The sequence below is a fragment of the Cydia fagiglandana genome, chromosome 17 (genome assembly GCF_963556715.1).
Source record: "Cydia fagiglandana chromosome 17, ilCydFagi1.1, whole genome shotgun sequence".
Classification (NCBI taxonomy): domain Eukaryota; kingdom Metazoa; phylum Arthropoda; class Insecta; order Lepidoptera; family Tortricidae; genus Cydia; species Cydia fagiglandana.
The window spans coordinates 5,974,333-5,998,149 of NC_085948.1; the positions used below are offsets into that span (position 1 = coordinate 5,974,333).

The 23,817-nt window shown below is 38.9% G+C and overlaps 4 protein-coding genes across 4 annotated transcripts in view; 2 read left to right on the forward strand and 2 right to left on the reverse strand.

Annotated features, from left to right (window-relative positions):
• Positions 1 to 12,580, forward strand: part of LOC134672966 (mitochondrial carrier protein Rim2) — a 317,464-nt gene extending 304,884 nt beyond the window's left edge. Inside the window, exon 9 of the transcript XR_010099397.1 lies at positions 12,569 to 12,580. The gene's annotated coding sequence lies outside the window, so the exon portion shown is untranslated. The remainder of the gene's footprint in view (positions 1 to 12,568) is intronic.
• LOC134672962 (homogentisate 1,2-dioxygenase) overlaps positions 1 to 23,817 on the reverse strand; it is a 28,286-nt gene that overhangs the window by 894 nt on the left and 3,575 nt on the right. The window contains exons 5-9 of the mRNA XM_063530913.1: positions 6,900 to 7,020; positions 5,155 to 5,285; positions 4,421 to 4,575; positions 3,927 to 4,053; positions 211 to 392 (exon numbers count right to left, since the gene is read on the reverse strand). Of these exons, the coding sequence (XP_063386983.1) occupies positions 211 to 392; positions 3,927 to 4,053; positions 4,421 to 4,575; positions 5,155 to 5,285; positions 6,900 to 7,020 (716 nt within the window). The remainder of the gene's footprint in view (positions 1 to 210; positions 393 to 3,926; positions 4,054 to 4,420; positions 4,576 to 5,154; positions 5,286 to 6,899; positions 7,021 to 23,817) is intronic.
• LOC134672983 (uncharacterized) lies at positions 12,589 to 23,116 on the forward strand. The gene is made up of 3 exons (XM_063530942.1): positions 12,589 to 12,705; positions 20,715 to 20,915; positions 22,224 to 23,116. The coding sequence occupies exons 1-3, from the start codon at positions 12,648 to 12,650 to the stop codon at positions 22,337 to 22,339; spliced, it is 375 nt and encodes a 124-aa protein (XP_063387012.1). The 5' UTR covers positions 12,589 to 12,647; the 3' UTR covers positions 22,340 to 23,116.
• On the reverse strand, positions 13,889 to 19,864 carry LOC134672939 (uncharacterized). Its single transcript, XM_063530890.1, has 2 exons — positions 19,048 to 19,864; positions 13,889 to 18,368 (listed from the first exon to the last, which is right to left on the reverse strand). Exon 2 carries the CDS (start codon positions 18,359 to 18,361, stop codon positions 14,549 to 14,551), a length of 3,813 nt encoding a protein of 1,270 aa, XP_063386960.1. The 5' UTR covers positions 18,362 to 18,368; positions 19,048 to 19,864; the 3' UTR covers positions 13,889 to 14,548.

Here is a 23,817-nt window from a genome sequence, read left to right on the forward strand (position 1 = left end):
ATGGTATCAAAGCAATCTTTTAGATGTCGGAGCTGTGAGGAGTCAGCAACTTAGCACATATTCTCCGCAGAAGTGGTGTGTAGACTCGAAGTACTTTAATGTTGTAATGTTGTTCCTTGTCGATACCTCGGCCCTATTTACTTTGATAATTGAGCATGGCTTCCAACACAAATATACAACTTACCTAACAGAAAACCTCCTTCGCCTTACCTGAGTTCCTACAGCTATCTTCTGCGGTGTGAGCTCCGCTCGCGAGGCAGCGTTGAAGCACTGAGCGTCCGGCCCGTGTGGGGTCATCATGGAGTGAAGAGAGGCGCCGCCCGGCAGGAACCCGCCTTCCTTGGCCTCGTAAGCGCCTAGGATCAACCCCATGAACTCGCTCATGCAGTTCCCTGGGATAATAAATTGTTCACATTAATACAGTAAATTCCTTTATAAGTTAAAACACTCCTTAACTGGTAGGTCTAATGCAGCAATGCCATTGCCAACATTTGGTTAAGTAATAGGCACGGGCAAGAGAACAAGATTGAAGCGAATCACAAGCCAACAGAATAACCCTGTGGTCATGACCGTAGGGACCCTTCAAATGCAAGTAGTCAATTCCTTTATAAGTTAAAACACTCCTTGTCTACGGGCAACACTAAATCCAGTAATGCCAACATTAGGCTAATTAATAGGCAAGAGAATAAGAATGAAGCGAATCACAAGCCAATAGAGCAGAGATGCGAAAAATACTTTATAACCCCTCAGCTGTGGGAGATGAATATGGCCGCTCCCCCTCATCTGTGGCAGCCTAAGGGGTCTGCTCCACAGACAGGGTTTCTAGGTCCACGTGCAAGTGGAAAATTGCGATTTATTCCGTGTTTTACAATGATACAGTCTATAGTTTGTATTTTTTCTGCCCTTTATTTAATTATCTAACTGCTACTTAAAATTACGACCATTAACTAACATAAAATAACTGTACAGTCGAATTCAAATTATAGGTACCGAAATGTATCTTTCATTTTCTATTGAAATAAAAAAATAAACAGTTTTTAGGCGTATCTGTTACTCTAATTATGTACATAATGTAATCATACACATCAAAAAAACATAAAATGTCAGGCTTATCAATTAAATACATGATATATACCATTTGAAAACTTTATTGAAATTATGTCTGCCCTAGAAATGGCGCACGTAAATAAGTTTCTAATTACACGCATTGTGGAGTCCTACCACACCCTATGTAATAATTTTATACATAAATAAGAAATTTAAGTTGTAAACTATCTGTGACCAAAGTAATAGTAATGCAGGTGCAGTAGTTATATGGTCAGAAATGTTTAAAAAATGCTTTTATTTATTCATGCACCATTGATAGCCCACAAAATGTTGAAAAATCACAGCAACCAGCAGCCTTAATCCAAAGAAATTCCGTTTCTCAGGGTATTAATGAAACAATATTTTATAATAAATAATCGCACTTGTTCTTATTAAACAAAAACCATCTAAAAACTTGATCTGAAAACAAGACAAATATAGACCAAATCACATCTATATGGTTTGATTAATATGGACATACCTAGACCGTAAGAGCAATAAAGGGATATTTCAGAATGTGTGAAGAGTAACACCTAAAATCTTAGTAGCAAACCCCACCACCATCATTATTATTATCATCATCATCACCATCACTGTCGCCTAGTACCCATATTAAAAGCCTTGCATAATTAATTTATATAAAAAAAATTATACTCGTCAATCTCAGTATAAAGACTTCATGGACCAAACTATAATCTTACAAATTAAATGTCCAGCCCTTGCTCTCACTCATTACAGTTGCGGTGAGCTGTGTTATTATAGCCTATGTGGAAAGAGAAGTATCGTAGAATTAGTTAGTAAGTGGAATGTCCATGCTATGCAAACGTGCGTTAGTAACATGACAGCGCCGTCTGTGGCGACAGCCTGGCAGGTGCTCTTCCAGTCTGTTGCGACAGCCCGAGAGGTTATGTGCCGACCGTTATTTAGTTTGATAGCTATTATTCACTTTAAACAGATTTTAAACTAATTTCATTGTATTTAATATAATCTATATGAACTACGACATATTATGATTGTTTTGAGACATAGTAAAACTTATACTAATAATAAGAAACAGTAAGAAAATTTCGGCTATGACTTGGCATGTCATTTCTTCACACCTTTAGCATTTATATTATTCTAAAAACACACCCAAACATAATATTAACAAAAGTTTACTGACATTTCCTCAGCTTTTTAACGGTTTCACCATATAAATCCACAATTTTACTATAAAAACACGTAACATCCTACTCGTCACAGTGGCTGTTTTTGACTGACGAAAGTTAACGACTTTTTCAACCGTTGATCATTCAAATGTTCGCTTGCTAGCTGTCTTGCTTCATTCACTCCACGATTAAATATATCAGAGCGAGTTAAACATATGTTTCACTGATATTTTACCTTAAGTTTAGGTGCGAATTATGCGAACCTGGCAGGTTGAGCCACAGATAAACCGCCAATTTTATGACCGCCTGAAAGGCGCTCCCACAGTTGAGGGGATAAAAAGTATTTAAATACAAAATACAAATAGTTCCTTGATATAACTATTTCAAATGCAAAATACAAAATAGTTTTTGAAAATGTATTTAAATACAAAATACTAAATAGGTATTTTCAAAATACTTTTCAAAAATACAAATACTTTGCGATAAAAAGTACTCTGAGTAGTGAATACCTAGTCTGAATTAAAAAGTATTACTCGGAATTTCCGAGTTGAAAAGACTCTCTTTATTCTTTGAAATCAATCCTCTATCTTAAGTGCAAATTTCTAGTTGTTTGCTCATATTAACCGGTAGGATGTATGGATGATGGTTTTTAACGGCCAACTTTTAAAGCATTAATTTGTAATGTTTTATAGCTAGTATAATGCCCCTCGTTAGTGTGATGAAAACGTCTCGTTTCACCAGGGTAGAAAAGTTTGTTCTCCTCTTGTGCCTTGAAACCCTCGCAACACTCGCTACGCTTGTGGTCATGTGCGACGTTACTAAACAGATTCATTCAACAGTTCCATGTTAAAAGAATGAGAGAGTTGCCAGGATTGTAACATCAGAAGAGATTGTAACTCCTACCTACATGACCTACTAACTATAAAGTATTTTGTATTTTGAAAATAGAAAATAGGTCCCAAAAACTATTTCAAATAAAATACAAAATAGTTTTTTTCAAAAGGTATTTAAATACAAAATACAAAATAGGTATTTTGCATTTTGTATTTGCATTTTAAATACAAGTATTTCAAATAAGTCACATCTCTGCAATAGAGTAACCATGATCATGAGCGTAGGGAACCGTCAAATGCAAGTAGAACACGAGGAGCGGCATTCAGCACGAGACGTGTCACGTTCCTATCACATCGATAACAAATCAAGTTTAGTTCGAATAGGCCGCCTGGTTGAAGTCTTCACTTTTTAAAACAGCTATTTATTTTGGGCACTTTATTCTGCATAGCCACTGTTGCTGAGTATGCTGTATGGTAGTATATTAGCAAAGACATATGTAACTTCGTATAAGATGAATAAAGTCTAAGGAAAAAACGTGCCTCGGAAATCAAGAAAAAGTCATTCTCGGATAGATGGCGCACACACCTTTGGCCTATGGTCGGCTAGATGGCGTGACGACACCGTTTCATATTTAACAATTTTAACACATAGATATCAGTGAATGAGCATGGGTCAAAATAATATAAAAATAATAAAATCATTTATCCATATATAAAATTTTTTTTGATAATTTTATACGTTTTCATTTAGAGTTTTAGTCGTGTGTCGATAGATGGCAGTAAATTTACTGTACCTACAAAACTTACTATGACAGGACCCCTCTGTACTATCTATTCTCTTTGATATTAGTAAACTTACTATGATAATATGGTGGCCGGAAAGTGTCCTCTTGCACGGACCAGCGCGGCGGGAAGATGACGAAGTCTGCAATGGCTACCCCGGGCTTCGTCGACGGACACGTCAGCACCGTAAATATTGAAGGGTCCTGGAGACAATGAGCCGGTTTAGGTTTATTTGACGTTCATAAACGCATTGTAATATGCCTACTTGAATAAACTATTTTTTATCTTATCTTTTAATGTGATTAATAGTAAGCAGGCACATAAGGTTATACAATCTTTATGTAGAGGCAAAGCCGGAATTATGAGGCAGCTGCCCCGCCTGTGCTTCGAAATTTATATCTAATATAGGTAGATGGCACTGTACGGCTCCGTACATTTTATGCGGTAACTGTTTCGTTGTCAAAAGTTGCTGTTTATGAATTTGCGCCATCTTCTTCAGGGGTACGATTATATCTTACGCTTTACATATCTTATACAATCAATAATTGTGGTAGGTACAGAGCGACTTACACAGTGGTCGAAGGACACGGAGTTGATGACCATGAAGTTGGCGAGGTTGTACTTGTAGGGCACGTAGTTGCCGTGCCACGCCACCACGTCGAACGGCGAGTGGCGCTGCTGCGCCGCGAACAACGCGCCTTGATATTTGCTAATTATTGTGAAATCTGAGAATATAAAATTTGTCATGTAAATTTTCTATTTGCTAAGCCGATTCTAAGGTATTAGTGAGATCATCAATAAAAGAAATTAATTTATCGTTAGAAATAACATTTACAGTACATATGATCCTATTATTCCGCACTAGTGCGTAAAATAGCACTTTTCGTGCGATGTCAAAAATTTAAAGGGCCATATGTACTGTAAAACGTTGTACGATACACGTGCGAATAGGTAATTCGCAACTCGTGTCGATTTAAAACACTCCCTTCGGTCGTGTTTTAATTTATCGCCACTCGTTTCGAATTTCCACTTTTTCGCACTTGTATCGTAAATAACTATTTTAGCCATGCCCACTAGGGCTCGGAACCGGTTTTTTCTAAATCCCAAAATAGCCCAATATTTTTAATTACTTTATGCTCTTTACGTAGGACTGAATCATGTATTTACTCGTAAGTAACAACTTCGTATTATTAGATTGTCCCATTAAAAATGAAATAATAAACCAAAGAACCGGTAATACCGGTATTTTTTGTATGAAGAAAAAACCGGTTCCGAGCTTTGATGCCCACGCATCCTACGTTTACCGATATTGTCCTCGTCGTGATATTTAGCGACGGGCGTGAGGAAGTCCCGCGGGTTGGCCAGGCCGTTGGCTCCGATTGGACCCAGATCTGGCAGCTTGAAGTGCCCGTCGAACACCTCTAGGATATAGCCCCTGGTCGAAAAACAATTAAAATGTGGGTACAAACTATGTAAAGTAGCTTAGAACAATTGATTTGCATACCTATAGTAGAGATAAAGTCGGGTGAGTTTTTCGGCTCAGTACATTAATTTGTAGGGCAATGCGAGTGGTCACCTACTACCGAAAGACGGTCACCTGTAGGTACTAAATAAAAGAAAAGAAAGAAACTTTGCTCTTAAGTGGGCCAGAAACCATTCAATAATAGCTATTTCGGAGGAAAACTAAGCAGGTAAGCAACAGCTGTTAAGCAACTCAGGATTATGATTCCACCTTTAACATTATGGGGCGTAGGGTGGTTCAAAAAACATTTTTTTTTTGACGGGGCACCCCCTTATTTTGTTACACTCATTATGCTGATAAAATACACCAAGTTTTATAATTGTAACAAAATGAGAGGGTGCCGCTTCTTCTAGCTAGAGTTTGAATTTTTCCCATACAAACGTGAACCACCCTAATGGGGCGATCCATACCAAAAGGCTGTCCTTATGAACCAAGTGCATATGCATAAGGAACCTCTAACAGGAAGCCAAAACCACACATTGGGGTACCTAAACTCTGAAAGTCACCTCAGTTTATCTCTACTATACCCAATGTTTTTAAATGAGGAATTACCTTGCCAGACTAAAGTGGGACTGGGCTGGATATGTCTGCCGGATGCAATTTTTTTTTTATTATGAATGGGCTTACTCATGGCCACAGACTAGCCGAGGCGTAGACGTGGCCTATGATGGAGCGAGCTCGCCCAGAAGGTGCCTGTCAAGGTGAAGGCTGTGAAGGTGAAGGTGGTGAAGGTGTGCCAGAAGCATGATGACAGATGGGCTAAAATAGCCACTAGCTGGCATCCCCAGGGTAGTCGAGGCAGAGGCAGACCGAGAAAGAGATGGCGGGACGACTTGGATGCATTCCAGCGGGATTGGCGGGATCTTTCTCAGCACAGGGAGGATTGGGAAGGGAGCGGGGAGGCCTTTGCCCAGCAGTGGGACACACACATAGGCTAATAAAACTAGTAGTTCGCCCCGAACTGTGAACTCGCAGTTCGCCAAAAAGATCAATTGAATGCAGTGCTACTTAGTCCGAGATGGGCATTTCGTAATTGATTCCTGATTCCACGATTACTTGAAATTACTTTGCAATCTGATTACCGATTCCCAGATTACTATGTAATCTAACAATACCTAATTACTAAGTACCATTTGAGGAATCAGAAATCAATTTTCTAATACTACAATTACTAGTATGTAATTGTAATCAATGTAGGTTCCTCATTACAGGAATATATTACTTGACTCCTTTCAGATTACAGTTCGTACTACTACTATCAAAAGTATAATTCGATAGTAGATATAGATGTTGTCAACTTACTAGGATGCATCTACGTACCTATACCTTATTTGAAACAGGTGTGCAGATTTCGAAAATATCATCATGACCGATAAAACGACGTCAATGACGACTTTTATGACATACTGCATGGCCGCCATTTTGGATTCCAAAATACTACGACGTGACCCAAGCCAGCCGCGTGATCCAAGTCGAATGTAAGAACTTCGCTTCGCTTCGCTCGCTCGTTCGATAAAAAAATATTACCTTGACGGCCCATCCACGGCGACAGCAAACCTCATGCCCAGCTGAACTACAGCGATCTCGTTGGGGGCCACCTCCATAATGCCGAACTCTGTCGTGATCCGCAGCGTGCCTTGTTGGGGCACTGGAACAAATAAGATTTTTTTAAATAAAATTGTTGTAAAAATATAGGCACAGAGGCTCGACTTTTCTACTGCTGCTGCTAGGTTTCTTTTCTGACCACAAAAAAGTTTTTTGTTTTCTGTGCCGAAACAGCGCCACCTATCAGCGTAATCAGCGTTCGATTCGTGGTAACACCAAAGACAATAATTAATTCTCTTTGGTAACACTCTCGTTTACTTCAACTGTCAACAGTTTGAACACTTGAACGGGCCGACTCGAACAATGCTTAATAAGAAGTCACAGCGATACAATACCAATCTAAAAGTAACATTTCGTCAGGTGACAAGCAAAAGTCACTAATTACTGAATACCATTAAACAAAAATCGACCTTATTTCAGTACTAATATGGTTCACTATGGCTTTGAACTTGTGGTGGTACTTAGTGACTTCTGCTTTTCACCCGACGATTTATTTCTTGAACCAAAAAACGATACTTGACACTGCAGATAGGTACCGTATCGCTGTGACTTCTTAGAAGCATTAGTCGGGTCGGGTCGCAAGTTGTATGTGTTTCGAGGTCACAGTTGTTTTTGTTTTCTGTGTTCGGTACTCACTTCTTGGAATAAATAAAAATATTACGCGTCTTGGTATCGAACGAAGCGGACGCTCTTCTCAAGACTTTAATTATTTCTAGTGCTCCTGTGTTAGAGATTATAATGAGCTCTATGCGTTTCCTGCTGATTTTAGCCATGACTGTACTTTTTGTGCACAAAGGTAAGAAAAAGTAATATTTTGTATTTATTACAGTAAGTGTCTAGTTCATTAATATTTACGAAAATTTCATTTAGGGATCTTTGATCCACAACTTTAGTCGGTTCACTTTTGGCTAGGCTAGAGAAAGTGTAATCTATGGACTATGAATATACTCGTAAAGTTATAAAATACATATTATCAGCCAGTGGCTACTGACATTAATATAGGTACATATATTTATTTTCAGGAGAATGTCTTAAGTGCTGGGTGTGTGCAGACACCGGCATGGTGTATTTAAGAGGATGCTCTGATCCATTCCTAGGATCTGCTGATGTAAAAGAAGACAATCTTTTCGTCAAGGACTTAACATCGGAATCAAATCAAGATCACATACAGATTCTTCCTAATGAGACTATATTTACAACACAAACTGTTGATAATGGATTAGAAATTTTCTGTGTCAAAATAACTGGAAAACGTAAGTTTTAGGATACATTATAGTACATATATACATGGTATTTTTTAACCCTTTAACCAATATATAAACCCTTTAAGTATATTTTCACCACACCAGCTCGGAAAGGCTTACTTTGCACTTCAAATACTGATAGCAAAGTTGAATTTTATTCACATGTGAGGCAAAGTAATCAAATGCAAATTTTGAGTTGTTTTCTTATGTTTGCTGGTAGAATTGACTTTTAAATGATGATTTTGGATAATAAATATTTAATAACATTCATTTGGATTTGATTTGTTTTGATTTTGTTTGATATTTTACGTTTAATATTTGCTTCGGGTTGGTGTGGTGAAAAATTTTGTGTTTCACTCGGGGACAAATTTTGTTTAAACCTCGTGCTTTGAAACCCTCGCAACGCTCAAGATTCCATTTTTCGAACCACTCGATACGCTCGTTTTTCAATTTTGGAATCTTTCGCTTGCTCGGGTATCAATATTGGCACGAGCGGTTAAACAACAACTTTGCCCCCTTGTAAAACAAATAACTATTTTTTATACTTATTCTAAAAGCTAAAGCGTTTTGGATTGGAATATTCAAAGGTCAAAAAAATAAAGTTGATCTGTTTCTTTGCAGTTCTGGGGGAAAAATATGTAGTTCGTCATTTCGCGACGGGTTTCCCGAACATCACAAAGAGCTCTTGTGTTCCGAATCTTATTGGCTCTCGGGTTCAAGAAAGGCTTGGAGGAACGATTGGAACATGTGATACATGTGCAGGCGACTTATGCAACGGGGCCGTCGTATTGGGTACAACCGCCGTTCTGCTGGCGCCACTTCTGTTATTGTTGAAATAAAAAAAAATATGTCTCATGGCTCCTCTACACGATGGGCCAAAGCCGGCCACTCCAAGGGACGCAGCAATGTGGTAGAATGAGATGGCAATATCACTTGCTCCCTCTAACGTATAAATGCGTCCCTTGGAGTGGCCGGCGTTGGCCCATCGTGTAGAGGAGCCATTACATATTATATTAACATCCTTATTTGCTTTGTTTAATACTTAATTTACGTACTTAAGTAATTACTATTAGGTTAAGTATAGTCACAGAGGGGTTTGTTAAGTAACATATCTATCTTTCAGGACACTTTCTGCTGAGAAGGACAGAGAGTGGTATAGGTATGTTGTTTCCTTGTCCATGTAGCTCTTAGTAGCAAGGTAGCAGAAAGTGTCCTACGACAGGAAATAACTCCTGTAGGTAAGAATAGTTAGTACTTAAAGGACTCCACTCACATAAAAACGCGTGCGATTTTATCGATAGATTGAATTCGTTTCACCTGCAATGTATTCCAACGCATTGCTCTCCTTTGCGTCGCGCAGTTGGGTAATAAAAACGTGGCGATGTTGACTGTCGAATGGGGCAGTTGGCTCATTGTAAACACCCTCTTTTGGTAAAGTGATAATGTCTAATTTCGTTTGATTTATGTGCCATAAATATGTTTAATTTCATGAATGTTCTATTAATGTGTTCTATTTTTGAGAAGAGTCCGTCTGAGGTAAATCTGCACAGACTAAAGTGACAAAGTGTGGAGTGCCACTATAACAGTTCAGAAGAATCTGCTGAGTTAACTTGGCCCTACTCATGAAAGTTTTATTAAAGAAATTGTTTCGTTTAGGTCCTGTGTTTTTAATTGATAGTTGATAAGCCATTGTGTAAGTACTTAGGCATTTGTTTATTTTTTGTGTTAATTGTCGTATGATTAAAATCTGTCTTATTCGTTTAAAAATATTATGTTTAATGAATACCAAATTATTAGAATGATAATATTCAATAAAACTATGTTCAATAAAACTATAATTAAAATAATATTTGTTTTATTATTTAAAGTAAAATTATATGAGTTTAATTAAAATTAAATAACGTAAAACCTTTTGTATAAATAGATAAACAATCTAAGCATAATTTTTACCCAAAACCGTTGCTGGTTAACTGGAGAATACCTACCAATGATATTATAAATAGAGTTATGGTATATGTACCTTATACTACCTACCCTAGTCATAACAAGCGTAAAAAAAATCCTCTACTGCCACGGCAGCAATCTTAGACTCACACATACGTCGGACTCCAGCGGGCATTTTCGTGGCATGTCAGAATGATAGGTTCGCAAATCAATCAAGTCACTTTCGAGTATTTCTAATTTCTAATCTTTCTATTGATTAGACGGCACTCTACCAACAAATATAAGTATGAACAACAGTCATAATGACGCATGTCAGCTATTTATTTGTTTTTTAAGTGGCCACTTCAGTGGGCTATCAGTCATCACTTCAAAGAGTATTTACACATTAAAGATGAATAAATGATAACGGGTAACTAATTTAATTAACTATGTTACAAATACTAGGTACAACTTTGAACTATAGAGTACTGAACACTGTGTGACATAGGCTCATCAGCTAAATAGCTGCTCGCCTATAATTATATAATAATAATAATAATACGGCGTGTCTTCATCGGTCGGAGTGGACCCCAAGGGGACCCGAAGGACTCTCAGCTCTGGCTTGCCTTCATTGGCCGTCCAGAGAGGAGTCGTTAGAGCTATATGCTCCAGGGGTGGAAGTGAAAGATGCATAAGACGCGAGTTGGCACAGTGGCTGTTAACAGCCACTGGGTAGAAAGCGGCGCACACCTCTCGACACCCCTGAGCCGCTCACACCGATGTTGCTCCTGGTCGTCTTCGCGACGGCAGTTTCAGGGGCCCATCTAGTCGGCGGCAACTCACCACCTGCCTCGATAACGTGTGTTAGCATTGTTATGGCATCAGGTGTCCGAACTCTTTACAATAGCCCAGTCTCATTGTCCACCCAAACTTCAATCCATAGACCGGTATACTTCATTATTCACTTTTGCTACAATAGTCCCAATGCCTGCTGAGACCGTTCATGGGTGTCTATTGTTGCACCTGTGAACGGGTTCCAGCAGGCGTTCTACATGACATTAAAGCTCTCCAAGGGGCCTCTACGTGTTGGATTTGTGTCCCCACGCCAGCCTATCAAAAAACCGGGATTATAGGCCCGTGATATCCAAAAGGAGATACATTATAATACTCGTAAGTTAAGATTTTTTTGTTAACCTTACCTTGCCCTCAAACTGCCCCCTATAGTCCGACGTTTCACAATATCTTCATTGTTTACATAGTACTACACTTATATAGGTACGCAAAAGGCGTAAAAGAGACGACAAATATATGTCGTCTATATTATCGTATATATTCATAATTACGACTAAGAGCAAACTGTACAATCATCACAAGTGGATCAATTCTGGAGCGCGTATAACTTATCTATAATTATAATAATATTATTGCCTAATGCTTCCTACATGTTCCTATGCAGTCAGCGGGATTAAACGTATACCTTACATACCTACCTATTAACCTGACTCCGAATTATCGCATTTCCGTCAGCTTCATATGTCATTCATTATCATTACTCAGAATGCGGGCCGTGTAATAACAACATCATTCATTGTAGTTACTCGGGGAATTACATGAAACCTGGCAACATCGAAACTATTGGAAAGGGCTCACATACAACTTGGCAAAAAAGAGTAGAAATTAAAAAGTGGCAACACTGTAGTGTCGTCCTTTTCAAACCATTTTATATAAGAAAACGGGACGACACTACAGTGTTGCCAGTGTTTAATTTCTACTCTTTTTTTGACAAGCTGTAAGTGTAGTCAAGTGCCAAGCTGTAACAGAAAAAAATACGTGATATTTGCCGAGATCTGCCTCTCACTAATGCCGGCTACATACGTAACGATAAATCGTTGCGATAAAACTGTGCAGTCCGAACTGCGCAGTTTTTTCTGCCGTATGTATGACAAATCGTTGTCGATTATCGTAACGATTTGTCATACACACGGCAGAAAAAACTGCGCAGTTCGGACTGCACAGTTTTATCGTTACGTGTGTAGCCGGGGGTAACGTGAAATTTGGTGAGATTTGGCTTAACCCCCTCTCCCGCCTGAACACGCCACATAATTAAATGGCGCCTCCAAAGTTTGTCTCTGTCTTCTTACAAAACGTGACTTACACAAAAGGTCCTTTAAGAATTAAAAATAACATAAATGCAAATGTAGTAGTCGCATTCTACATCACCTATTTATTCATACTTATCTATCGGTACATTTACGCAACAAACTTTATCGCCTGTATGCGGAATGTATGGGTTCCATTGTTTATACATATATATACCTAATAAAGAAAGAAAGAGATGAAGCTATCCTGGTCAGCTTACTCAGCAAGAAACACGCACTTTGGTGTGGGATAGCCACTTGAAAACAATTGAACGAGTCAGAGCAGATATTACCAGAGAGAGTACCTATTCGGAAGGACGCGTATCTAAGCGATTCTTATTTGCCTGTATTTTGTTATTACAGTAATGGATTCTTTGCGTTTCTTGCTAGTTTTAACAATTGTTGTACTAGTAGTGCAGAATGGTAAGTACCTATTTTTTTTACTGCGCGATTTTTAGGGTTCCGTACCCAAAGGGTAAAACGGGACCCTATTACTAAGACTTCGCTGTCCGTCCGTCCGTCCGTCTGTCACCAGACTGTATCTCACGAACCGTGATAGCTAGACAGTTGAAATTTTCACAGATTCTGTATTTCTGTTGCCGCTATAACAACAAATACTAAAAACAGAATAAAATAAAGATTTAAATGGGGCTCCCATACAACAAACGTGATTTTTGACCAAAGTTAAGCAACGTCGGGAGAGGTCAGTACTTGGATGGGTGACCGTTTTTTTTTTGCTTTTTTTGATTTTTTTTTTGCATTATGGTACGGAACCCTTCGTGCGCGAGTCCGACTCGCACTTGCCCAGTTTTTATTAACACTACAACTGTATCACCTACGTACTCATTAATTTCATAATTATATATGAAATTAATAGGTACTTAAAATGCATCAGTGGAAAGTTTCATCATAGGTTAGAGTTAGGCTAGATTTAGTTAGCCGAATAAATAGTTGCCGATTACTCGGGGCATCTGTAATAATATACACACGTAATATACCTACGCGCTGTTTGTGACTGGACAGGTATAGGTATGTAGTAATTACGTGTTATTTCTTTTCACCCACCAGCTCGTAAGGGCTTTCATTCTACAAAAAACTGATGAGAAATTTGCATTTTATCCACAACTTCCACAAGTGTCATCGAGTATGGCAGCGGTCGGCAACCTTTTAGCAGCCAAGGGCCACATAGTAGTTAACAAAGTTGACGCAGGCCGCATTTTGTTAATATGTGTGACTTTATCAGACATAGTCGTTTGACAATATTACATACAGAATAGCTAGTGAGCCAGCAAGTGAGAGGTTCGCAGGCCGCCTGTTGCCAACCGCTGATATATGGCAACGTAAGTTGATTTAAAATAGAGTCTGGCTACTGAAATTTTACCCACATGTTTGGCGGGAAATTTAAAAAATCTTGGGCTGGTCACACTTTGTGTAGTAGGAATTATAGTTTTGATACTAGATAATATTTTTGATTTTCTGTGCACACGTAAGGTACCTAAGGATATAAGTTAAATATACGTTGACGTGCACTCAAAGTCAGCTCACATAATTTCTACCACTATGTCAAAGTACAGACAATGATAAAAACATATTGTTAAGGGGATTATTTTACTTCGATATTTAAAAATTATGTGGACTGTATTCAAACGAAATACGAGACGAGATACGAAACGATATACCGTGGAACTTAGGACAGGCTAGGTCAATTGGTAAAAGCACTCACCTTGCTGAGCTGTAGATGACGGTGCAGCTCTCGGTGGAGGCTGGCGCAGGCTTCTCAGACCTTCGGCTCGTCTAGACTTACCTCGAATCCAAGTTACCTGGACCAGCGTGGACACCGAAACGGAGCAGGAGCAGTGCTTCTTCAACTGATTAGCCTTCCACAATGAGTACACACAGTTTACAGACAAAATTGAATCTTTTAGATGAACCGAGACGATAATATTCGAAAATAATAATTAGCGCAGCGAGATGCGCCCGACATGTTACATTCGCGATACGAGAAGGGGAGGAAGTATCTTTTTTTTTTTTTAAGTTTGAACGATAATGTTGCCAGGCGAAATTATTTTAAGACTACAATCCTTAACATTTTCCGCCCACCAAAATACAACGTATTTTCCACAAGTTTGTACTGTTATTGTCAACTGAGGACAAAATAGAATCGACATGGCTCAGGGGTTATTTTCCTATTACTATATATTTTTTACTTTAATCTAAATCTATACGATAAAATTAATACTTATGACTATAAGATAGTGAATTAACACTAGTTTTGCAAAGGTAAGGGACACAGTTTAACTATCGGACGTTTAAGTTCGCCCGATTCTGTGCGAACTGTGACAACACGACAAATCCCGTCACTTCCTGGATGGAGTTGTACCACCCGGCCAATTTTCCACTTCATGGGGCTACATTGCTCATTGACAATGAGCACGAGCGTCCCGACGACAATGTTTTTCTGACCATCGAACCATTTGTGGCGCTGCTGCAATGTGTGCAGATATTCGAGGTGCCACTTGCGCCAGAAATCTTGATGGATCTTTTGTAATAATTTCCATCTCTGAAGTGGACCTAATTTCGCATCTACCATGTTGCTTTCAGGCAATATGGTGAGCGGCTCCAAAGTAAGGAAATGTCCGGGGGTCAAAACTGACAGGTCGTTTGGGTCCGAGCTGACAGGGGACAAAGGCCGTGAGTTCAGCATCGCCTCAATTTGGGTTAAAATGGTATAGAATTCCTCAAATGTAAGGCGCTGAGAGCCCACGACGCGAGCGAGATGTGTCTTTACTGACTTTACACCAGCCTCGGCTAACCCCGAGAAATGTGGGCTGCCGGGCGGGTTAAAAACGAAATTTATTTGTTCTGCACGTGAAGCCTTGGCCATGAATTCTTGGAGCATATTGGATGCGCCAATAAAGTTTCTACCCTGATCCGAGATCAGCCTAGAGCACCGGCCGCGGCGCGAAATGAAACGGCGCAGAGCTGCGAGATATGCCTCTGTGGTGAGCTCTGAGGCCAGCTCAAGATGTACTGCTTTGGTGGCAGTGCATACGAAAACGCAAATATACGATTTAAATGTGCGTAGACCACGGCCCCGGGCCAAACAAGTGTCAAAGGGACCAGCGTAATCTACTGCCGCTGACGAAAATGGTTTAATTTGATTAATTCGAAACGATGGTAAGTTGCCCATTATTGGAGGAGATGCCACTTTAGGCCGAGCGCGAAAACATTTCATACAAGATGAAATAACCGAATTTATAGCCCTTCTTGCCGATAGAACCCAGAATTCTTGGGCTAATAAATTTTGCAACGTTTGCAATCCAGGGTGCATAAACCGGTGATGGTAATCCTCAATGATCAACGTAGTCAACCTATGATCACGAGGCAATAATAGTGGATGTTTCACATCGAACGACAGGTCTCCTTTAGAAAGGCGACCGCCCACCCTTAGCATTCCACGCTCATCCACAAACGGCGCCAATTTCCGCATGGGCTTCGATAGAGAGTGGGGTGACTTATCTGTCAACAAATACCGCAATTCTGAAGCGAAAGCTCGCTCCTGGACATGTTTCACGAGAAAGTGAAGAACTTTCGTAATTTCTTCAGACGACAGGTTCGGATCTGTGATTTTCGACGATGATTTTTGCAAGTTATGCATGAACCGAAAACAATAAGCGAAAATACGCAATATGCGTTGTAAAGACGAGAATCTGCTCAAGATGTTGTCAATCAATGATATATTAGAGTCTGTGAACAAACTATAGATTTTTTGCTCGTTCGAAGCAGCTTGATCTGAAAGGATCTCAGATTGCGGCCAAGATTCTTGAGGATTAGACAGCCAAGTAGGCCCCGCCCACCATAGCGTATTCTGGATTAAATCAGCAGGTAACAAACCGCGGGAGCCGCAATCCGCTGGATTATCCGAACCAGACACGTGGTGCCAATTTTCAGGGGGGACGTTCTCTTGTATGTGCGCAACCCTATTCGCCACAAAAGTTTTCCACTTTGATGGACACGAACGAATCCAAGTCAGCGCGACAGTAGAATCTGACCAAGCGTGGATATCATCAAAAGTGTGAAAATCTTTTAGAGCTTCTGTAAACGAGACAATCAAATCCGACAACAAGACAGCAGCTAACAGCTCACATCTCGGGATAGAACATTTACGAAGTGGGGCCACCTTCGTTTTAGCGCAACAAAGACGCACGACAACGGATCCGTCATTTTGAACGACACGACAATAAATGACAGCACAGTAACCCTTCTCCGAGGCGTCACAGTACCCGTGAAGCTGTAACGATACGAAAGATACAACCATTCTACGGGGAATGGACAACGAGCTCATTTCCGCCAATTGCGATTTGAATTTACGCCATTCTTGAGCGATAGAGATAGGAACCTCGCTGTCCCAATCGACACCAGAAACCCATAGAAGTTGTATTAAATATTTTGCGAAAAATACGACAGGCGACAATAGACCCAGAAGATCAAAAATACGAGCGATGTCCGAGAGGATCGATCGCTTCGTACAACGACAATCATTCAAGGAGGTCTTGAATGTGAAAGTATCTTCCTTGGGAAGCCACGACAAACCGAGAATATTTAACGATAACGATAAATCATGGACGTTTTCGACATTGTGAAGTTGACCTTCAAACGACAAGGGAGGATCAACTTCCACCATGTGACCACAACGAAGGTAGTCATCCATGAAATTGACATAAGCTGTCCGAAACTGAGGATTCAATTTGAATTTCCTCTCTAAATTTAAGAGACGCTTGAGAGCTATCTCACGAGAATTTGAAAACCTGGGTTTATCCTGAGGGTCGACATAAGTTAATGGTACTACCATCCTACCCTCGGGAGTGCGACAATATGAAGTTTCCATTTGGTTTTCACACGACATTTCTAATTTCGACAAAACGATATTTTTGGGAGGATCGACACTTTCCAGTTCCCAGAAGCGCTTGATATTATTGTCTAATGATAGACTCGACACGAGATAGCACCTCTGAGTATCACCTTCTGAACCTTTATGACAACGAGAACGAGAAGTGTTAACGTTTATAGGGCACTCACCCATCACTAACCAGCCGAAAACAGTGCGGACAGCTATGGGCTCATCTGCGTTGCCCTTGACAACGCCAGATTGTAGTGCAGCAGCGAAAAGGTTGACGTTAACCAACATGTCTATTGGTCCAGATTTGTGGAAAGATGGATCAGCAAGATCTAAATCCTTCAGATGCCTCCAAGAAGACACATTCAGTGGTTCTGGTGGCATATCATGGCAGATCTTGGGAAGCACGAACGCTTCAAACGAAAATTTACATGAGGAGTCCCCATTCGACGGAACTATCTCACAATCGACAATTCCAAAAGTGTCAGTCGACGACAGACCAACACCATTCACCGTTGGTGAATTATTTCTAATTGGTATTCCAAGTTTTTGAGCGCACTTCAATGTTACAAAGTTACAAGCAGAAGCATTATCCATCAGCATTCGAATTGGTACAAAATTATTAAATTTATTTTTTATCAGCACGATAGCTGTCGAGAATAAACTTGGTGCATTTGCATTATGCACTGCCAATGCCACTTGGGTCGGCGGAGCTGTTGGTTCCAACTCCTTATCCTTTTCGAAATGCAATAATGTGTGGTGTCTGTGCTTACAGATGCCACAAGTCACCGATGATTTACAATTTTTAACCGAGTGGGATGGCCTACAACACAGTATGCAAAGTCTCCTCTCCTTAACCTGAGCAAACCTTTCCAATGGCTGCAGTTCCAAAAATTTAGTACATTTATCCAATTTGTGTCCCGGTGCGGAACACATAGCACAGTTGCTCACTGGCGGTACAAGGAGAGCAGGCTTAGCCTTATTCGACACTGGCTTACTATACACTGGTTTACTAGATAATGTTAACGACTTACCAACGCTGTTCTCTAATGCCTGGCTCCGCTTTTCAATAAACGAAATTAATTCCTCATAACTGGGAATTTCTGTGTTTGATTCAAGTTGCAACTCAAAAGCTTCCTTACTACTAACATCTAATTTTGACCAAAGTGCATGGAATAACATAAAGTTCCTGTCAGGCAATTGATACTTTGATAAAATTTCTAAGTTTTCCTTAAAGGTTCGACAAACTCTAACTAATTCCGATGCAGTCTTGGACTTCGCCGCCTCACAGTTTAATATTTTTTCATAAAATATACTGGCAATCACCCTTTTTTTCTCAAAATGTAATTTTAGTGTGTTATAGGCCATTAAATAATTTTCATCACATAATGGGTAATTTTTAATTAAGTCGAAAGCATGGCCGGTAACACTCGACAACAAATAGTGCAGTTTTTCTACTGCTGGGATATTTTTACTGTGAATCAGCGAGTCAAAGATCTGGATGAACGACACCCAATTCTCAATTTTCGAATCGAAAGGAACTATATTAATTTTAGGTAATTTAACACTCGAACTTGAACCGCAACTGTCACTTTTATTTAACACTTCAGGTTTTATTTCCGCTAAACGTATTTTTATGGATTTTACCATTTGTTCGAACTGTGATGATATTTCTAATTCACTTGACCTATCACCAGCTGGAATCGCCGAAAGCAATTCAATTTGAAAGGCATGAAATTCACTTTCAAGTTTAATTACATCTTGTAAACAATAACCTTGCAGATCGGAACTCTTTATATACTCCATCCGCACAAACGCATAATCCCGACCTACACGGCTCTTATCGAAACTTTCGGACGAATCCCCACCAAGTGTCATGTTTATTTTGTAAAAATATGTATATTGAATCACTAAAACAACAACAAAACTATTGGATTCGATAACAATGATAGGTTATGATTTTCAATTGACAACTTGTCAAAAATGACAGCTAAAAGTTGCGTTCAGAAACGTAATTAATTCGACACACAATTTTAGTCTATGAACTAAACGCTCGATAGTTTAACTAACGGAAAAACGCCCAAGCCAAGTGTTTCAATCTTACCCTCCAATGTTTTTATGATTTTACAATGAACAATTTATTGACGAAAATTGATATTTAAAGCGAAAATAACCACGGTCACCTTACAAGCTATCCGGATCGTGGGACCAAAAAATGTTAAGGGGATTATTTTACTTCGATATTTAAAAATTATGTGGACTGTATTCAAACGAAATACGAGACGAGATACGAAACGATATACCGTGGAACTTAGGACAGGCTAGGTCAATTGGTAAAAGCACTCACCTTGCTGAGCTGTAGATGACGGTGCAGCTCTCGGTGGAGGCTGGCGCAGGCTTCTCAGACCTTCGGCTCGTCTAGACTTACCTCGAATCCAAGTTACCTGGACCAGCGTGGACACCGAAACGGAGCAGGAGCAGTGCTTCTTCAACTGATTAGCCTTCCACAATGAGTACACACAGTTTACAGACAAAATTGAATCTTTTAGATGAACCGAGACGATAATATTCGAAAATAATAATTAGCGCAGCGAGATGCGCCCGACATGTTACATTCGCGATACGAGAAGGGGAGGAAGTATCGTTTTTTTTTTTTTAAGTTTGAACGATAATGTTGCCAGGCGAAATTATTTTAAGACTACAATCCTTAACACATATGTTAACACTTTCTCACCATATACCATTGTAACAAGGCGAAAAATTAAATGTAGTGTAAATAAGACCTAGCTCAATAATACCGTAATATTAATCAATCACAAAAAAATTACATAAATACTATGCGAAATATGCTTAACTGCTAAGTATCAAAATATTTATAGAGCACCAACCTTCTAATTTGTTTACATTTGTTTATGAGTTGTAAACATTGCAGTTTTTCGTTATACAACGCTACACGCCGACTTCGTACATTGTCGTAATTATTTACGAGCTTAAAATCATAGTTTGCGAACCTCACTCAGTATAGACATTATTCATATTATTTAAAATAAAACCCTTATAAACCGCAAACAATTTGAATGAATGACATAAATTGACAACTGATTTTTAGCTTTTTTTCAAATCATAGACAATTGGTGATACAACAACGAAATATCTGTCAACAATTTTTGGCTAGCCAGACTCTAGTGAGTTGTTATCTCATGCTGGCTGGTATGAGTAGAATTGACTTTTAAATGGTGATTTTGAATTATTAATATTTAATAGCCTTCATTAGGATTTGATTTTGATTTTTTCCGTTAGTATTTTCCTCGCGCGTTAGTGTGGTGAAAAATTTTGTGTTTCACTCGGTTACTAGATAGCAAAGTTCCTTGGAACCCTCGCAACGCTCAAGAATTCACTTTTCAAACCACTTGCTACCCTCGTAGTTCAAATTTTCAATCGTTTGGTTGCTCGGGCACCTATCAATAATAGCACAGGAGGTTAAACAACAACTTTGTCCCCTTGTAAAACAAATAAATATTTTTTATACTTCCAGGAGAAGCCCTCAGATGTTGGGTGTGTAGCTCCAATGCCGTAGCCGACCCCTTCCACGCATCCGCTAATATAAGAGATGACTTCGAAATGTTCACGAGGGATTGCAAAGGTGGACCACTACAACTACTGCCTAACGGAACTAAACACACAGATGAACTTGGTCCTGGTTTGGAATTGTTCTGCCTAAAAATGACTAGAAAAAGTAAGTTTTCATAATGTCCACTCGGGGGACAGATCAACAATATCAACATGTATTGATAGTATGGATACATCTCGTCTTCTGGCCCTTACAAACCCGTATTATCTCCTTGCTTCTGTAGGTAAGTATTAGGATTATGAGGAACCTACTGACTTTTAACCACATTTTACACCCCACTGGGCCGCGCTATAATAGTCGCTATAGGGGAGTCCAAACTGCTAGCGATCACGCCCAGTGCCGTTGTTACTCACGTACACGACGGAGCATGACGGATCAGTTAAGCAGTTTTTGAGTTATCGCGTAGTTTTCCGTTCTTAGTAAAAATACGTTCTAACTCAGCGTTGCGAATGTACCTATCTATACTCCGTTTATACAAGCCTTGGGTCCCGCTTGGGCCTTTGGTCAAAGTGTCAAAAAGATGTACACAGTACACACTACCTTAATGTATGGGCAATAAGGTGGTAGTGTATACATTTTTGGCACTTTGTCGGTGTCGAATTGTCGATGGTATATGGTCTGTTTAAGCTAACACGAGCTATTTTATTTTATTTATTTTGAGATCCAACAGCTATGACAATAACATAGAAATTATAGAGGATACAGGAAGCCAATTATAGGAACTCACAGTAACTTTATTTTTATTTTTGTTTTCTTTATTTTTATTATACTTAGTAACTTTATTTTTGAGTTTAATTACAATGAGACGCCTCATTCTGCTCTCGTATGTTTTTTTCTCTTAATAAATGTGTTAATTATACAGGATTTTGACTCTTGGAGACCCTATACATCTCTAAGGATAATTTGATAAACTAAATAATCCTATAGTTCTGACACTTAGAGACATTTACACCTCTAAATATTATAGTTTTTTATGTAATTCGACATTAAGAGACCATATACATCTCTAAGAAATTGTAATACGTTAGTTTGAATTGTTAGTTGTATTTTATAAAATTGTTGATGTATTGATATTATTTTTGCTTATATGTAAATTCAATGTTGACGTGTAAAAGTGCCATTGTGGCCTATTCGCTGAATAAATGTTGAAGTTTGAAGTTCGATATTTAATACTTCGACTGTAAATGATACCTACTAAGACCCCATTCAAGACAACCTTGTGACGGAGGGGTAACTACGGAACCCGACACTGAGCATGACCCAATGGCCTTGGCCGTTTTTTATAAGCTCATGTATTTACTCTTGGAACCGACATTTGGTGAAGACGCGAAGTGAACGCTGAACATGCTGATAATGAAGTTCGGGGAATGCTGGCTTAATGGTTTATAAAGTCGATTTATTTTTTGTTGACAGTTTTAGGAGTGAAAATTGTGATGCGGACATGCGGGTCAGGGTTTCCCAACCTCACTGATTTTCTTGACCTTCTTGCATGGGTTCCGACCCTGCACGTACAACAGGGGGAAACATAGAAACCTGCGAGGCCTGCACGGGCGATTTGTGCAACTGGGCTACTAGACAAGGACCGCGGGCCGTTGTAATGTTCGTGCCACTTCTTCTGTTGTTGACGTTGACATAAAGTGTCGGTGGGATTCGTACACCTAGTCACCATGAGATATATCGAGGCAGCCAAAGTTTTCACAAAATTATATATCTGCTTTGATATATCTAATGATGACTGTATGAACAAATATGTCCTAATTAAACACTGGGTACTACCGAATAGCTTCCGGATGTCGGGTAATTCCGAAAATGGACTCTTGTAAAATTTATTAAGGACGATTTTTCAATTACTTACCCGCCGTTCGGAGTGATTGTGATTTGGAGTTTACCCGATTACACCTTGTATCTTGTTGTACTTCATTTTGCTATGTGCCATAGGCATGGGTATAAATATCTGTAGTTATATACATAAGTTTTTGATATTGCTCAAAAAATAGAAATAAGGAATAGTTAAGTAGGAAAGTTGTTGTTTAACTGCTCGTGCTAATATTGACACCCGAGCAAGCGAAAGATTCCAAAATTGAACCACGAGCGTAGCGAGTGGTTCGAAAATGGAATCTTGAGCGTTGCGAGGGTTTCAAATCACGAGGGTTAAACAAAATTTGCCCCCGAGTGGAACACAACATTTTTCACCACACCAACCTGAAGCAAATATTAAATGTAAAATATCATACAAAAACAAACCAAATCAAATCCAAATGAATGTTATTAAATATTTATCATCCAAAATCATCATTTAAAAGTCATTTCATTTCTCCCAGCAAACATAAGAAACCAACTCAAAATTTGCATTTGATTACTTTGTCTCACATGTGAATAAAATGCAACTTTGCTATCAGTTTTTGAAGTGCAAAGTAAGCCTTTCCGAGCTGGTGTGGTGAAAATAGTTTTGATTTCTTTCTATGTTTAGGAGGTTTGTATTTTTAAAATTATAAACTTCTTTTTTTAACTTAGAATTTTTTATAATTTGTCTCGTTAATTATTTGTTTAATTTAGATATTAGGGTCAGTTTTAGATACACATTTATGAGATAGTTATGTATGACTCGTACTTCGTTTGTGAAAGCGACATTCATTACGTATTAGCTATGTTTAGTTTGTAATATCTTTTGCACTTAACAACAAAAAGATAATTTTGCATTTCGCAAATAATTATAAGTTTTACTGTAATTCAAAATGTGTTTTAATTTCCATAAACCGCTACCTGAACATACCTACTCATGCTCTTCTAACTAAATACGAATACGAAAATACAATGAGTTGGTACATTAGTTACATTACATACATATGTAGGTACTTAACCTTAGTTACCGTCGACCCCCGATATTTTTCTATTTAAATATTTAATGTTGTAATTCTATTCAAACTGTTTTATGCACCTGTGTGTAGGTATAGATGTAGGATAAGTTAGACAGATTTATTTCGATTTATCTATCTATCTATCTAAT